At 32.3% G+C, this 17,633-nt stretch overlaps 1 protein-coding gene across 3 annotated transcripts in view; it reads left to right on the top strand.

Annotated features, from left to right (window-relative positions):
• Positions 1 to 17,633, top strand: part of Nak (Numb-associated kinase) — a 73,713-nt gene that overhangs the window by 12,925 nt on the left and 43,155 nt on the right. For all 3 annotated transcript variants that reach the window (XM_085820075.1, XM_085820074.1, XM_085820073.1), the window contains exons 3-4: positions 3,096 to 3,214; positions 8,238 to 8,343. In XM_085820075.1, the coding sequence (XP_085676201.1) occupies positions 3,096 to 3,214; positions 8,238 to 8,343 (225 nt within the window). The remainder of the gene's footprint in view (positions 1 to 3,095; positions 3,215 to 8,237; positions 8,344 to 17,633) is intronic.

Below are 17,633 nucleotides of genomic sequence, written 5' to 3'. Positions count from 1 at the left end.
GCAGCACAGGTTCTTCTTGAAACTCGGCCATGGTTATTCTTCGTCGGGCGCCACTATCAGGTTCAATGTTTCTTCTAACCTTCTTCGGAAACATACAATGACCTGACTAGAACAGAGAGCTTACTAAAGCTATGTTCACTAGTTGTAGTAAGTAGACAGGATACAGACGAAGGGTATACAAAACCCTTTATTTTTCTTCTTTATATACAATGACTTCCGTACTTCGGAATACAATGACCCTCCACTCGGGGTCTAACTTAAAAGATATCAAAATAAAACTAAACTCTAATTTAACTTTAGAATAAGATTGGCCTTATAATAACAGGAAGCGTATGTAGCACAGAGACTGTGAACACTACAATACGTTTAATTTATCAAGAGGATTAAAACCTCTGGCCTGGAAGGCAAAGTAGCAACTGCGTAACTTCTAAGGTAAGCGGCCTGCTTCGAACTCACGGCTTCCTCTCTTCTGCTTGGCAAAAAGGCCACACTTAAATACTTGGCGTTCGCCAGACAACTTTGCATAAACTCCTTCACGCTTATAATTCTGGCCGGAAGTAGAAAATAAGAAGTGATAGTAAAGATTTAAAATAAAATAAACGTTAGTAAAACTTAAGATCCTTACAAGCTTAATGTTTATTTGTTTACTTTATTAAACATTTCTTTCATGTTTAAAAATGTTAATAATGTTTCATGTTTAATAAATGTACTTCAGGATGTAAGTTGTTTAAGTTGCTTTGTTTTATGTGATAATACTTTCTCTTTAATTCTATAAACAGACATAATTTCTTCTTCAGTTACAAAGTTCCGCTGTTCAAGTCCTATAATTGCTGTGTCGAGAGTACCGACTAATTTGTCAACCGAAATTTTTTCGTTTTCAATAATTCAATATCAGAAGCGAATTATAATGATGAGGAGTTTGATTTAAATCATATCAAAGACGAAGTACATCGAGATGAAATACTACATTTAGTATATAATTATAAGCCAAATAAAATAAAAACCTCTGCCCTGAAGATAAGGATAGTGCTGACAGATCAACTTCCAATTCATTGCGCGCCGTTCTCCCCCCCCCCCCCCTCCGCCGCCGCCGAGCAGCGTGAAATTGATAAACAGATTTCGGAATGGTTAGAGAAACAAAGCTTTTGCTTTGTAGATCCTTTACATATTAGTAAATATATATCCGAAATTCTATTTGACATAATCGAAAGTTCAAGATTACTTTTATAAGATTACTTTTATAAAATTGCTCTAACAGTCTGCAAAAAATAATAAACCGAATCCAATTCGAAGATTAAGGAACAACGCAATCTGCAACATTAACTGAATTAGATAATTTTAGCTTAGCTTTTACCGTCCGTTATACATTAAACGTGCATACGTCAACGTATTATGTGCATGCGCACACGCATATTCGCAGCCGCAAAGGTGTTTGCGACCTTTACTTCTTTACGAGATCTGCGCGACGCATGCGCAGAAAGTTTGTAGCTTTGAGGTCCGAATTAACGACTTTTGACTAATTGTCTTTTCCTTTAATTTTCCTACACTATTCTGAACACATACCATTATCGCATCAGGGAAATTAGTCATCATCAAATACATATTTAAACTTTAAATTAATTTAATTTTTTTTGTTTTGGTGTGTAGCAAAAGTAATTTATTTGTATTCAAGCATCAATTGTGATGAAATGCAATAATCCACAAATTATTGTGCATCTGCCAAACGAAAATTATTTCCTCTTGAAAAGCCATTTCTTCTTTGCAGATAAAATATAATTTAATTTTGATTTTTAAATTTTGTTTCCATCTTAAAATTTTTCAAATTTGTTTCATTTGTATAATTTTATTATGTATCATACATATGTTCAGATAAACTTTAATTAGCACTTTTAAAGGTTGTTATTAAGTACAATTTGGCATTGATTTTTCACATTTCTAAATTAATTGAACTGCATATTAATTTACTTTATTTAAGTTACAATAATACTGAAATACTCCAACTAGGAGGTAATAATTAAATTCTAATATTAAACATATATATATTGTTGCTTTTTTTTTTTTTTTTTCTGACACCTGTTGTTAAGTTTTCTTCCTTCACGTTTGTACGGAGTTTTTGTGGATTTGGAGTGAATAATGACGACACTTGATGAAGTATCAAAACACTCTTTATTTCTCAATATTAATCAGGACAACTCCAAAACACTTTTACAGTCGTCGAAGATCTACTATACACTCGCTGGAACAATTGGTGGCACGGCCTCCAGGTTATCAGGCTATCACGGTAGAGACAGCTTCACTGTAAAGCACCAGAGTACAGCTCCCGACTCTGCTCGGTCATTCTCAGAACTCTACGTTCTCTCGAGACTCTCCACACTACAACTTGCAATGTACTCGACGACACACTGAGCGCAGCTCCCGACTCTTTGGTTCAGTCGTTCCCGGAGTTCGACACACTCTCTCGACGATGCACTAAGAGCACTCAGCACTCGCTGCCCGGCTGTCAACTCGATCAATTCCACACGAACTGACTAACTCGAGACACTAACTATCTCACACTCTCGAGGCACACACTCAATGACTGACTATCAGCTCGCTAGACGAGGCACACACTGACTGCGGACCAGCAGGGTTTATATAGCTTTTGGCTTGTGTTCAAGAACATTCTGGGATAAACCGGTAAGAATTCGTTCCAGAAGGTTCTCTCCAGAAGATCCATGGTATATCATCAATTTTGTCGCCAAATGAGCGATTTCTCACCAAATGTGGCAAACCTGCCTTTCCTTGGCATTTTATGGCAACCTTTAAACTGATTTGCGGGAAAGCCATCTTACTGTGCCTGTTCATTTCGTAACAATACACATATATATAGAGAGAGAGAGCTGTAATGTGTGTGTTTGATACTGATGAAGAGCTATAATATGTGTGTTTGATACTGAGGAATATATGCTGATATTATTATATGTGTATTATATATATGCATTATCTGTTATATGTGTGTTATATATATGCATTATCTGTTATATGTGTATTATATATATGCATTATCTGTTAGCTTTCAGTAGTACATTCTTAACTCCTTTCATAATTTTTTTAAGGTGGTTTTGCTATTGTGTTCCTAGTAAAAGGGTCTAATAATGTAAAATATGCATTAAAACGAATGTTTGTGAATAATGATCATGACCTGAATGTATGCAAAAGAGAAATTACTATTGCTGTAAGTATTAAAATTTAGTTTTATTATTATCATTATCAGTATTTAATATTAGTGTAACTTATTCCATCTGAATGGCTATATTATTAGGATACATTTACAGGAGTAAAAAGACATTTTATGAAAAATTTACTTTTGTGTAGTTTCTTAAATGCCCGGGTTTGATTTTTTTTTTTTTTTTTTTATTTGATTTAATTATTTATTTTAAGAAAATTGTATTCCCACCTCCACGTTAGTAAGCAATATTTTAGTTAAGTTACATTTAAAATATATTTGGGTTAATACTGTAGTGCCTTTTTTGAAAGGGGGGAGTAAGCAAACAGTAATTTTGTTAAAGAGATCTGAATTTTATTAAATATGTGTGTAATGTCCGTAATTTAATGATGTTGATATTTGTATTGAAAAACTGTTATACTCCTCAAAGAAAGAAATTATTTTTTAAAAGTATCAGATTGTGCAATTAATCAAGTTTATTTTTAAGACTTTCTTAAAGCTTAATTTAAATAATAATTCAGATATAATTGAGTAATATTATACATTTGAATTAGCTTTACATTAAATAATCTTTGATCTGTGTCATTTTTCAAAATCTAAACCCCAGGTTTTAAATATCTTGATTTAAATTACTGTGATCATCACTTTAATATGAATCATTCCTCGAAATTTTAATGTTTTTTTTTTTTTCCTTCAATAATGTTCATCTATGTCATCTTCATTAAATCATAGAAAATGTTATAAAGTAAGTTTTGCCAACAGTTATTACAAAATTTAAATTTTCTTCATGTCGTGAAGAAATAATAATGAAAAATTCAAGCTCAAATGCAGTAGAGAAAATATAGATTTACCAAAAAAATTACAGTGCGTGAATGGTGCAGTTATATTGGTCAAGTTGAAAAGAATAAAGCAGTCAAAAACAGTTTATTTAGACAGTTTATCGAGAAATAATAAAAACTTTGATAATCACATCATTGAGTAACTATATCATAATTTAAAGTGCTGGTGTGGTTGACTGTATATCTTTTCATATTCTAGAATCAAATTGGATGCAATGACCCTGATTTCTTTATTCAGGGTTTTCTTTTAGTAACTACTTTTTGAAAATGGCTGTGGGAAGTCTCATGTCTCAAATGGAGTTAAATTTTGCTGAGCATTTCCACTTTGCAATAGGTATTTATTTTTTACTGATATCCACCTGTCAGTTGGTTAGTTGCATCAGATTATGGCTTCAATAAAGTGATATAACAGTAACTTTTGCAGTGTCTGTCACTGCACCAGCATATTGATAATCCGATTCTAAAACAAAATGAGCTGAGTGTCATTTCAGTGAAGGTATGAAAAAATTCACGGCATTGCTGTGAAGAGTTAGCATATGGTGTCCCAGGGCATCATAGTGAACAACTATTTATTTTGCATTTATGATGTAGATTATTACAGCAATAAGTACATTACTAGGTCTTTTCACTGTTTAATCAGTTATGTGTGTACTTTGCATTACTTGGTCTTTTCACTGTTTAATCAGTTATGTGTGTACTTTTGCAAAATAATAATAAATAAAAATTTCTAATTTTTTTATTGCAAAATTCATGTAAAACATCAGGGTGTATGAAAATCTTAATTCATCAAAATAAAAAAAAAATAAAAAATAACTTCCCCTCTCATAGAAATTTATAGTTTAAATCAATACTCATTAGTGTGGCAGCTTCTGGTTATATAGCTTTATGATTAATTTGCTATGCTTTAAACCTAAAATTAAAACCACATTAAGAATATACTCCATTTTCAGAACTGAAATTATTGAAAAATAAGCTGTAAGGAAATAAAGATAAGGAAAAGAAATCAAGTGAAGATACAATTGTCTGTGTTCATTCATAATATTTTTTGTTTTTAATATGAATCTTATGCTAATGATGGATGTGAGCTTTGAAGCTTTTCCAATTCCCACTTTGCATGCATTAGACCAGTGGTTTCTATATTTTATCACAGCTTCCTTAAAAATGTTTGATCATATGGTGCCTCCCTTCCATTTTATAAAATACTACAAACACAAAAATTTTTAGTACTAAAAAATTTATTAAGATACACTCTTATACACAAGAAAAACGAATAACAATATTTTATTATTGTCGCTTAATGAGATGGATGTGCTTGTCTATTAGCACAAAGTTTATCAAATCTCGGTGTCATTAATGAGATAGCTACCTGAAGCTCTTTTTCTACAACCAAACGAGCACGATATTTCGATTTTATTGCCGCTAGATTAATGCAGAAAATCCTGTTTTGCATAAAAAAGATGTTGCGAACGGCAGCAATACTTTTAAAGCTTTATTTGATAAAATATTATACTCACTTAATATCTAGCCAAAATTGAATCAGAGATACATTCTGAAATTTGTATTTTAAAGAAGTATCACAAGATAGTTAATTAAGTTTACTTTCTCAATACTTGTTAATTCAAATTCGTCATCTTCTTCGTCGATAAATGGATTCTGTATCCACGCATAATTTGTAAAATCAATATCATCAAAATAATGCGAAAAATGAATTAACAAACCATCCAAGTGTTCAACAAATATATTTTTGTTTACTTCTACATTAATTCGGGCACATAAATTTAAAAGTGGAAACATGTCGAACCTATTTTTTCCCATATTTGTCTTCCATATCTCCATTTCTTTAATGAATGCTTTCACTTTATCTTTTTGAATCAATAAATGCGTTTGTGGCCCTTGCATCGATTTATTCAAAACACTCGATTTTCCAAAAATTTCCACCAAATAGGTAAGTTTAATAATAAAATTATCATCCCTAAACATGTTTGCATCCTCATTATGATTTTCTTCAAGAAAAATTGCAGTTTCTTCTTTGAGTTCAAGTACCCTCTGAATAACTTTTGCATGAGATAGCCAGCACACTTCACAATAATACAAAGTGAGGTGTAAGCAGCTTCCATATCTTCACACAGCTTTGCAAATAACCTAACTTTTAATGGACTTTTTGTATGTAGTTTACAACTTTTGTTACTTTGGTAAAAACGTAGTTAAGTTCCTCACTCATATTTTTTGACACGAAAGCTGCTCTGTGGAGCATGCAGTGCATCCAGAGAAAATCGGGTGTTTTCCTTTTAATTAGTGCTTGAAGGCCAGTTTTATGTCCTGACATTGACTGTGCACCGTCTGTACAAAGCCCAATGCAATTATTCCACAATATGCCGTTCTGATCAAAAAAAATTTCACTGGATGTGGCTTTGCCAGGAATGGGTTTGCAAAATAATATATTGTCAATTATATTATTCTGTTTAACATATCGAACAAATGTAATTAAATGTGCGTTTTTAGCTACATCAGTTGCTTCATCTACTTGTAAGGCGAATTTTGAAGTGCGCATCTGAGAAACTAATTGATCGCAAAGATCATCAGATATATCATCGATTCTACTGCCAAGAGCATTATCAGCAAGCGGTATTTGTCGCAGCTGTTTTGCATATGATTTACCAAACATTGTTTTGACCTTATCAATAGCTGCTGGCAAAACTGTTTCTCCTATTGTGTGTGGTTTTTTACACTTCTCTAAGATACTAAGTACGATGCTAGTAATGCATTTGATGGAATATGAACTGTTTTTTTGAACGTTTGATTTTGTTTAGGAACTCGTCCAATTTCGTTTGAAAAAACTCTTGGGACTTGCCAACATATTGAGAATGCATAATTTCAATGTGGCGTTTTAATTTTCCGGCTCTCATACTATCAGCAGCCAAAACTTTCGAACAAAACAAACACATTGGTTTTTCCACATTATCAGTAATAACACTTGTAAATCCGAACGATAAATAAGACGAATCTTATTTTCTTGTCTTGGGAGTTCTTCCTTCTTGATTCCTACTACTTGTGCCAACATCAGATTCTTTATTATTAGAGGATTTTCTTTTATAACCAGTCAAGAACTTATCCATTTTTTTAAAAATATTAGGATAATTAATTTATTGTTCTTAAAAAATTAAACTTAATTAAATTACTATTGTGATCAGTGAGTAATTAGGTACGTCAATATAAAATAAAAAACACAATCTTAACGCTGCTGAGCTAAGCTGAAGTCGATATTGTCTCGATTTTTAGAGAGTTACTGGTCGGCCAAGCAGCATAGTAGTTAATATATACCTATATGTTATGTATTGTATTAGCTGCACGTGCACCAATCCTGGCTAATATTCACGCCTCCCTTTAGACTAGTCAACACCTTTCAGTTTGGAAAACACTGCATTAGACCATATAAGTTTTTTAATACTAACAGATATTTAGCTATTGATATTTTCAGTAGTGCTTAGCTCTTTTAGTCCTGTGCATTTTTCTAATAGTACCATGAGTTTTCAATATACTGATACAGTCACTGTAATCTTGTAAAGTTTTAACATTTAATGGATTTTTGGTTTGGTTTATTTAATTATGGCAGGACTACTGAAGGATAGTGTTTTTGGTTTGGTTTATTTAATTATGGCAAAGTGCTTGAGAGCTATCTGCTTAAGGGGAAAAATGTCTTTATGAAGTACTTTTTAAGGGAAACTGGCTCGTATATAGGCTACATGTGGGAAAAACCATGAAAACGCCCATGCAACCCACCTATTCACTGGGATTCGAACCCCAGGCTGAACTGCCAGTGTTCAGCGACTTTACTGCTAGGCCACTGGTAGACCTTACTAAATGATGGTGATCAAGGTTTAAACTTGAGCAATACATTTAAAAAATTGATGCCTGTTTCCCCTTTTCTTAAAAAGGAGAGAATATCTTTCTCTCTTTTCCCCCTGCTACTAATAAACAATTTAAAATGTGTTATTTTTAACATATAAAATTTTGAAAATAATTGGTAAATTAAAAAGAAAAAGTAGATTAATATCATTGTAGAAAAAATAAACACCAATAGTAAGTAGTAGTACATATAACTAATATATTGTATAATATTAAACAGTATGTTATTATTAATAGCATATAATATTTAATTTACTAAAATACTTCTCTGTTTCTCATTCTGGTAGAGTAGTTTGAAAGGTCACAAGAATATTATAGGGTTCCTAGATTCCAGTATTAATCATGCAGGTGGAGGTGTGTATGAAGTTCTGATGCTTATGCATTATTACAGAGGTATGTTTCTGTGCATTTCTTATATATTTTATAGATTAGGTTCAAGTGAAATGTCCTTTCTTATAGATTTTGTTATTCTGTTGAATAAAAATTCTTATTAAAATCTAAAATTTGTTCAGAATTCACAGTTATTTTTTAGATTTTCAGAAGAAATTTTATTATTGAAATTTATTAAATTTTCAAAGTTATCATGTTTTAACATGTGTCATTATAACATAAAAATGTTATGACTCTGTTTTGTTATATTTATCTTTTCATTGTTACATTATCTGTTTTTAGTATGAAAGGTTCTGAAGCTTAAGCTTCAAGTTATAATTTTTTTAATGCGTAAAAGTTAAGACTCTTAAAAGTGATTATTATTTGTGAGGAACAAAATAGATATTTGTGTAAAGATTTTAGGAGTATGAACTTCCATTTATGAAAATTAGTTTCAATTTCGCAGTTAAAAAATTAGTTGGGTAATAATTTACAGAAAATTTGTTAGCTGTACACTTTTGTAAGAATGTATACTTTTGTAAGAAATATTTCATTGAATAAAATAATGTCTGAGAAAAAAAAGAAAGAAATTGCGAGATCCTTTCCATTATTGGACAACATGCATCAAACAGTTTTCTTTGGAAAAAACTTATACAGTAATTTTAATAGAAATATACAGCAAATTTTATCAGTTCGTCTTCTTTCTTTTCAAAGTTGGGATATATTGATTCATGTATATACTAGTGTGCAAAACTTAAGCAACAAAATCATTTTTCAATATACTACAGGGGGATCTATTTCACTGGGCTGTAATTTTGTTAAAAAGTATCCAATTTTAATGTGGTTTGTGGCAAAAGATTCAAGAAGGAATGACCATCTTCCCGACTTAGACATGACAGAATTTGGCAGACCATGTGACTTCAACACTCTGCAATATGTTGGCAGTGATGTTTGCAATTTCAATAGAAATGTTGGCCTTTAATTCGTCCAGCGTCCGTGGATTATCACAATAGACACAGCCCTTCATAAAAGCTCATAAAAAGAAATCTAGGGATAAAAGGTGTAGTGACTGCAAAGATCACAAGCTTTTGGAAATAATGCGGTCCCTAAAGAAACTGATTCAGGGTTCGTAGAGTCCTTAAAAGTCCTTAATTTTTTCAAAAATGATTTTTGGTCCTTAAAAGTCCTCAATTTTGGCCAAAATGAATAAACGGTCCTTAATTTTGCTCATTTGACATTTCTTATCATTTCTAATGATTGCCATCCTAAGTGTGAATTACGATTTCTCATGAATATGGAATTAAAATTACATGGCTCTTAACCAATCTGTTGGCGGATTTGCGTTGTAAACGATTAAAAAAAAAAAAAAAAAAACAAACAATTAGCTACCCGAACGAAAGTATCGGTGTTTGATTGGCTATTCACGCAATCTTTCGAAACAGGTGTTATCCATAAATTTAAGCAGATTGTGACGAAAGCGCGAAGCCGGAAGTTTTTTAAGAGGCGAAAGTGATGATGAAGGTGCTCAAGGCAAAAAAGGGGGGGTTCTGAAAATATTTTCGAAATTAGAGCAATCCCAACTTGGAAGGCCACAACCCTTCCGACGCCAATAGGAACAACATGCCTGGAAAGTGCATTTTCAATAAACTGTGGCTTCATCAAGCTGACTACAAAGACTGGATATTGATGGATGGCAATCCTTAAATGTCGTCTTTGTCTGAAACAAATTGAAATTTCTAGAATGGGAGAGTCAGCGCTGAAAATTCACATGAAAATTAAGTTTCGTTTTATCATTTCAATTTGTTTTTACACGGTTTTGCTTAGCTTAATTTCTGTGTTTGTTTCAATTAAGACATAAATTAATTTTTTATCACCTTCTACGGAGTTTATTCTCTTTTGCACATACTATGTGTATGGGATATCGGGATTATGAGTTTATATCTGCTGAGGGTCTGTTATCGATTTCGCGGGAAATCTGTTGGCTCCATTTCGATTTTAGGTTGCCAAGGGCAAATTCGGTAACGCTAGCCGAGAAAAAGTGAAGTTCAGAAATACGTTTTGAAGCTTCAATAGACAATTAAGTATTTGGTTTAAACCTATGTTGTTGATAGTAATGCATAATTTTTGCTAATGGCGATACAATTATTAGTTGAAAATAACTAACTAATTAAAAATTGTTTAATATTTTTAAAGCTGAAAACAACTTATTGAAACTAATTTTCCTTAATTAACTAGACGCAAAATTAACTTTCATGAATTACTAAAGTTATTGGGTAGAAGTTTAACTGAAAATATACATTCCCTATTATATATATATATATATTTATATTTATACAGTACAAAGTCCGAGGTCTGGACTCGTAGGGACTTCGGCGATCCCAGATTTGAGATTTTTCCGGATATTAGATCATTTTAAATCTACTAAGATGGCATGTAGAAATTATAAAATTGAAAATATGAAATCGTGATTTATGAAATAATGAAGCATTTATGATTTAAAGGGTATCAAAATTTACAAAAGAAAAGAGCTTAATATTTATATGTTTACTTTATTAAACATTTCTTTCAATGTGAGGTGTTTGATTTGTTTTCTCTGCTGATACTTTAGACTAATACTATAGACATATAATTTCTTGTTGAGTTACTAAGTTCCATTGTTCAAGTCCTGTAATTGCTGTGTCGAGAATTCCGAATAACTTCTCAATCAAAATTTTTTCTCATTCAGTAACCTCTCTGTTACTTTCTTCACTATCGGTAGCTGTATTTTCTGGATTTAGAACCATACTATAGATTTCGTCCTCCGTTAATTGATTGATGATTGGGCATTGTCATCGCAATGATAAACTTCTGTTTAACTTCGCTAAATTCTGCTGCCTGGTGCGGCCATGCGAGATCTGGCGCTGGTTCTGGCTTTATGTGAATAACAAATTAGTTATTCTTAATTCAAATAGCACTAAATATAATCGTTTGTCCTATGAGTATCATTAACACAATCTATTTTTAGCATAAGGAAAGAAATTCCTGCGAAATCTCCCCTTGTCAACATTTTAGCGCATTAAACTTAAATCTGTAATCGGATAATACTCTGTTATTTGGCGTTGTTGCTTGATTCATCACTCAAGTTGTCATCCGTTGATAAACATGTGGGGATGAAAGCAAAATACAATAAATAATGATTCGCGATTTCGGCATCAAGGATATAAAATATTAGTTGGTGTAAAATTAACAAATGTTTCGGTCTGAGATTAGGCCAAGCAGATACGCAACTATGGAGTCAAGTTACTAATCACACAAATTTATGCTAAAATAATTATTTCTTCAATAATGAGATATTTAGCGCCAAATTGAGATTAAGAATCAGGATTTCCGACATGTTTTTTTATGATGAGGAAAAAAATTAATGCATGTGCGTAAAGCATACCCCTTCCCTTCAAAAAAGCCCTAAAAAATTGGTTGGTGGTGGCTTTGAGGTCCGGATTTTAGATCATTCCAGATATTGGATGTCCGGATCTCGGACTTTGTACTGTATATATATATCTATATATATACATCTTTCAAAATATAACTTACCAGTATGGATTCACTCTTTTAAAATAATTCTACTTTAATTAAACTTAGGAGATAATATAATCAATTAATCAATATTGTTTAGGAAATAAATTATATATATATACATAGACTCCAACTACTACGGATTCTCTGTAGTTTCTACGGAAATTCATGAAAAACTACGAGCTACGAAAAGTATGGAAAAAACTACGGATTTTACAGAAACAAGAGCAGGAGAACCAGTACGCAAAACGGAACCAACTAGTTCATCCGATGATTGGCTGAATACTCGTGTTATCAAATATCACGTGTTGAGTGCGTTCCTAGTTTTGAAGAATTAGCCAATCGTAGATCAGTAACTCAAACCGTTAATGACTTATCAATAGTTCCACCCAATTGTGTGTCTCCCAGGTTCCTCGCTGATGCGTGTTTAGGCTGCATTCGGCTGCATTGTGTAGTTTACGGCGAGAGCTTAGCGTGTGTCTTGTGAACTGTGAATCAGGTGAAAGATTTTTAATCATAATGCTGCCTCGAACGAAGAAGCCAAAATTATCAAAGCAGAAGTTTAAAGATTCATATTCTTCAGAATTTCCATGCATTAAAGCGTCCGAAATTTCTGTGAATCACGCACACTGCAGTGTATGCAACAAAGACTTCTCAGTTGCTCATGGCGGAAAAGATGACTGTAAATGGCATGTGTTTTCTCAAAAGCATATAGAACTTGGCACCGTAAAATCTAAAGAAATAACAAATTTCTTAATAAAAGATGATGAAACAGATCCTATAAAAGCCGAATGCTATTTTGTTCGTTTTTTAATTGAACATAATCTACCGCTTTCTGTTTCGGATCATTCCAAAGAGCTTTTCAAAGCAATGTTTCCGGATTCTGCCATAGCAAAAAAATTTAGCTGCGGTCATACCAAAACTGCTGCTATTGTGAAAACGCTTGCAGAAAATACTGTTGCTGATATTATAAAATCAGTGTGCAGTACATCATTTTCTCTAAGTACTGATGGAAGTAATGATAACAATGATAACAAACTGTACCCATTGGTTATAACATACTACAGTAAAGAAAAGGAAGTGATAATTACTTCATTGATTTCTATTTTAGAATGCACGAATAATACAGGAGAAGGTATTTTTAATTGTATAAATGAAAACTTTAAAAACAAAGGTTTAGAATGGAAAAATTGCTTATCATTTTCTTCAGATAATGCTAGTAATATGATTGGAAAGTTTAAAGGTGTAGCATCATTTATCAAAATGCATCAACCAAGTATAATCACCCGAGGTTGTCCGTGCCACCTCTTGCATATAGCTGCAAAAAAAGCTACTGAAAAATTAATTGGCTCAGAAATTGAAATGTTGATAATAGATATATATTTTTACTTGGAGAAAAGTTCGAAACGGAAGCATAGCTTCAAAGTTGCTCAACAAATTTTGGGACAGAATGCAAAATCTCATAAAATTTTGAAATATTGCAGTACGAGATGGTTGTCTCTTTTAGAATCTATAACAAGGATTTTGGAACAGTGGGATGCTGTGATAAATTTTTTTGGAGATAAAACAGGTAACAGTGAGAATGAAGGAAAGAGATTGCAAAACATTAAAAAAATTTTACAGTCACCGACCACCAAATTGTACTTGTTATTTTTGAAAAATACTTTGCCTTTGTTTATAACAGTAAATATTAATTTGCAACAACAAGCTCCTTATATACATAAATTGAGAAGAGAACTTTTTGAACTTTTAATGAATTTATTTGTTAGATTCGTAAAACCATCAGTAATTTCTAAAGAAAATGAAGATGTTACTCTAACGTCTATTCCATTTCAGAAGTATAGTAAACAAAAAGAAATGAAAATTTAGTGATTGGTGTGAAAACAAGACTATATTTAAAAAATGCCAAGTTGAATGAAAGTGAAGTGAAATCATTTTTCAATTCTGTGCAAGCTTTTTTTGTAACTGCATGTTCATATATAATTGATAAATTTCTACTGAGTGATCCATTTCTAAAACATGCTGAAGTTGCTGACATCAACTTGAGAACTGAAGTCTCATTTTCATCTGTTCTTTACTTGATGAATACTTTTCCATCCATTATTGATGAAAAATGTCTTAATCAAGTAGAAATTGAATTTTCCATGTATCAAGTAGATGATTTGAAAGAAATTGTAGATTTGCGTATTGATATAGCATGGGGAGAAATTGCCAAATTAAAAAATATGAATGGGTGTATTAAATACAAAGTATTGCCTTCTGTAATGCTTGCTGTCTTAATAATACCTCATTCAAATGCAGCTTGCGAAAGAATTTTTTCTATTGTTAAAAAAAAATCAGACGGAATTTCGACCAAATTTAGGTCTTAAAACTCTTGAAACAGTTTTGATTGAAAAAATAAATATGCAGGCAAATGAAGAACTGTGTTATAAAAAAACATTCTCAAAATCAGAACTTAAGCTTGCTAAGCATGCTACATATAAATCTTTGCATTCATAAATTATGCGTATTTTGTTTAATACTTATATGTATCATTCTTGGTTATTTAAATTTTATTTCCCTGTAGAAATCATATCCAGAATAAAGATATGATTTATAGCTTCTGATTTTTTCTATGATTAGTAGTGATTTGAAGTACTTTTTATTAGTGAATGCTTGAGGAGTTAAAAGAAAATTTCTAATTAAATGTGCATATAATTTACAAGGTATATTTTTAATTATTCCGTTTTATATGTATATGGATTTTAAATGTAACAAAATTGATTACAATTAATCATTAATTTAAAATTAATGAATGGTTAATTACAACATACGCTACGCGCACATTTTCAAAGTTGTAAAAATGTCGTTCGCGCGTTGACTACTGACAAGGTTTGCTGAAGGTTGGAGTCTATGTATATATAGTAAAAAATGTATATTTTTCACTATTCAAGTATTCACTGTGACAAGTATTCTTATCTTGTCACATGAACAGGCCTCTGTGGAAAGGGGCTTCTCTGTAAATAAAGCAATTGAAATTGAAAATTTAAGTGACTCATCATACATTTTTCAATGCACAGTATTTGATTACATAAAATTTTCTGGAGGTGTTCTTAATATCGAAATTAATAAAGAAACGAGATCAGCAGCAGCTTCTGCAAGAAGTGGAGTTCGTTATTTAGAAGAACAAAAATCTTTAACTAAATCTGAAAATTCAAAGAAGAAAAGAAATATTATTGAGGAAGAAATTGATTATATGAAACAGAAGAAAAAATTTCTTCAGAGGGACATTAAAGATATTTATGAAGAAGTAGATGCTTTAGCAGATGAAGCTGAGACCAGCAGGAACATTGATTTGTTTATCAAAGCAAATGAACTTAGAAGAATAGTTAAAGAAAAGGAAATAGACATAAATAAATTAGATGTTAAAATAGCTGAAAAGATTTCAGATTTAAAAAAAGCACAAATGTTTTGTATCTTTTATTGTACAGTTTATTATTTTAGTATCTTTCAAAAAAACCAAAGAAATAAATTGTATGTTTACAAATCAGTTATTTTAATCTGCAAAATATTCTTACATTGTGATTATAATAGTAGTTGACTGTGTTTAAATAAATATCAAATAAGTTAAATAATAATCATGTAAATCTCTAAAATAGTGGTTATTAGTGTAAAATACACTTAAACGTGTTTTTCAAAAAATTATGTTCCTAATTTAATGTTATCTACTTCATAACTTGTAGGGAGTTAGTTTAATTTTCAAAATTGTTTTATGGTAAGTATTAAAGTGAATTTGATAATAGTGCATAATACACACTTCTGTTAGTTTCTTAAAGTGAAATTACAAGCATGAAGTCGGTTGTATGGATAATTGCTTTATTCTATTCATTTTTTTGTTTGCTGATAGGTCCTTAATTTTTTCTTTGATGGTCCTTAAAAGTCCTTAATTTTCATGTAAGGAAATGTGTACGAACCCTGTGATTAAATCGATGCTTTGTTTTGACATGTGCCATGTAGCACCATAATGCTGCCAGTACCCGTCAGTCAGATCCATATCATCAATCTGCTATACAAATTCATTAAAAATGTGCATGTAGTGCTCGATATTCACTGTTCCCTTGAAAAATATCGGTCCGACGATACGAGTGGCAGACAGAGCGCACCAGATTCCAACTTTTTCTGAATGGAGTGGCATTTCAATTATCACATGTGGGTTTTCAGTCAACCAGATATGTGTGTTCTGGAAATTGACATATCCGGACAAGTAAAACCAAGCTTCATCTGTGAACCATGTCAGCTCTAGAATGTTGGGAATACGGTTGATGAACAAGAAGAACCATTCACAGTAGTCCATCTGCTTCATCCTGTCTGTGTCTTGCAATTCCTCTACTGTCGTTACATTGTATGGTTTCATTCCAGATGTTTTCTGAGATAAACATTGGAGAGATTTCTTTGGTGACCTTAGCAAGCAGAATGTAGCGGTTTTTGTTATTTCTTATTTCTTTTTTTCGGTGTGCATATCAAAATATGGAACGGGCCACTAAATTTTCATCCTTCCTTGAATCTTTTGCTGCAAACAGCATTAAAATCTGATACTTTTTAACAAAACTACAGCCCATTGAAATAGGTCTGTTCTAAAAGAATCACCCTGTACCATGAAATAATTAAAAAGGCCATTTTAGGATCAGTACAATGAAAAGCCAACTCAGTAGAAAGTTGATAAATATGCATATATCAACACCATGGTGAAGGGCATATCAAGGGTATGCAAAACATTAGGAATCAGCATATGCAGTGCAAGACAATTTAAAAAGAAGAAAGGAAGATGCATTTACAGGCACTCTTCTAATGTATGAGATTGTATGAATGAGATTGTATGTCCAGTATGGCTACCAAAAAAAAAAAAAAAAAAAAAATCAGGATGCCTTTACACATGGTAGAATGATTGGCAAGCTTGAGGAAGGTGCGTTGACATCTGTTGCCCAAGAGGTTGGAGCTGATAAAAGCGTTCTTTCACAAGCTTGGTAAGTCTTCCAGACGACAGGTATATCTGTAAGAAAGGTTAGTTGTGGTCGGCCAAGGAAAACAATGGTGAGTAATGACCGAAATAGAACCCTGCAGCTGAAAAGAGATAAGCATACAGTGGATAACGTTACTCAGCAGCTGCACTTGGCAGTCAGATGGCAGGTGTTCCGATTTTAATGTGGCCGCACGACTTCATAAAGTTGGCCTATTTATCCAGCGTCCTGCATATCATTGACAGCAGCCGATAAGTGTCACCATTTACAGTGGTGTAGGAAAAAAATACTGGATGCCTCATCATTGGAGTCACATCTTCTTTACCAATGAGAATCATTTCAGTCTGTTAAATGATAAATGTTGCCAGTTGATATGAAGAAAAGTAAGAAGATGCTTTAATCCCACTAACATCGGAGAGAGAGACCATTAGGCTGGTCCTTGCATGCTTGTTTGGAGAGGCATTATGATAAATGGACAAATAGAGCTCCACTTTTTCGACAGATGTCCGCTTACTGCAGATCATTATTGCGATGAAGTTATCCTCCTCCATGTGCGTCTTTTCCAGGATGCAGTTGGTCCCAACTTTGTTATTATGACTGACAGTGCATAGCTACACAGGGCTTATGCTGTTGAGAAGCTCCTGGAAGATGAAAATATCTAGAAAAATGGATTGGCCAATATGTTTCCTTGATTTAAATCCCACTAAACATGTGTGGGATACTATAGAGAAACCCCTGGTAGCACGATCTTACCCTTTGGAGAGT

This window comes from Stegodyphus dumicola, chromosome 7, assembly GCF_044657685.1.
Source record: "Stegodyphus dumicola isolate Sdum_Otavi_A_Nest chromosome 7, ASM4465768v1".
NCBI classification, from domain to species: Eukaryota; Metazoa; Arthropoda; class Arachnida; order Araneae; family Eresidae; genus Stegodyphus; species Stegodyphus dumicola.
This window is presented reverse-complemented; position numbering and strand designations above follow the sequence as displayed.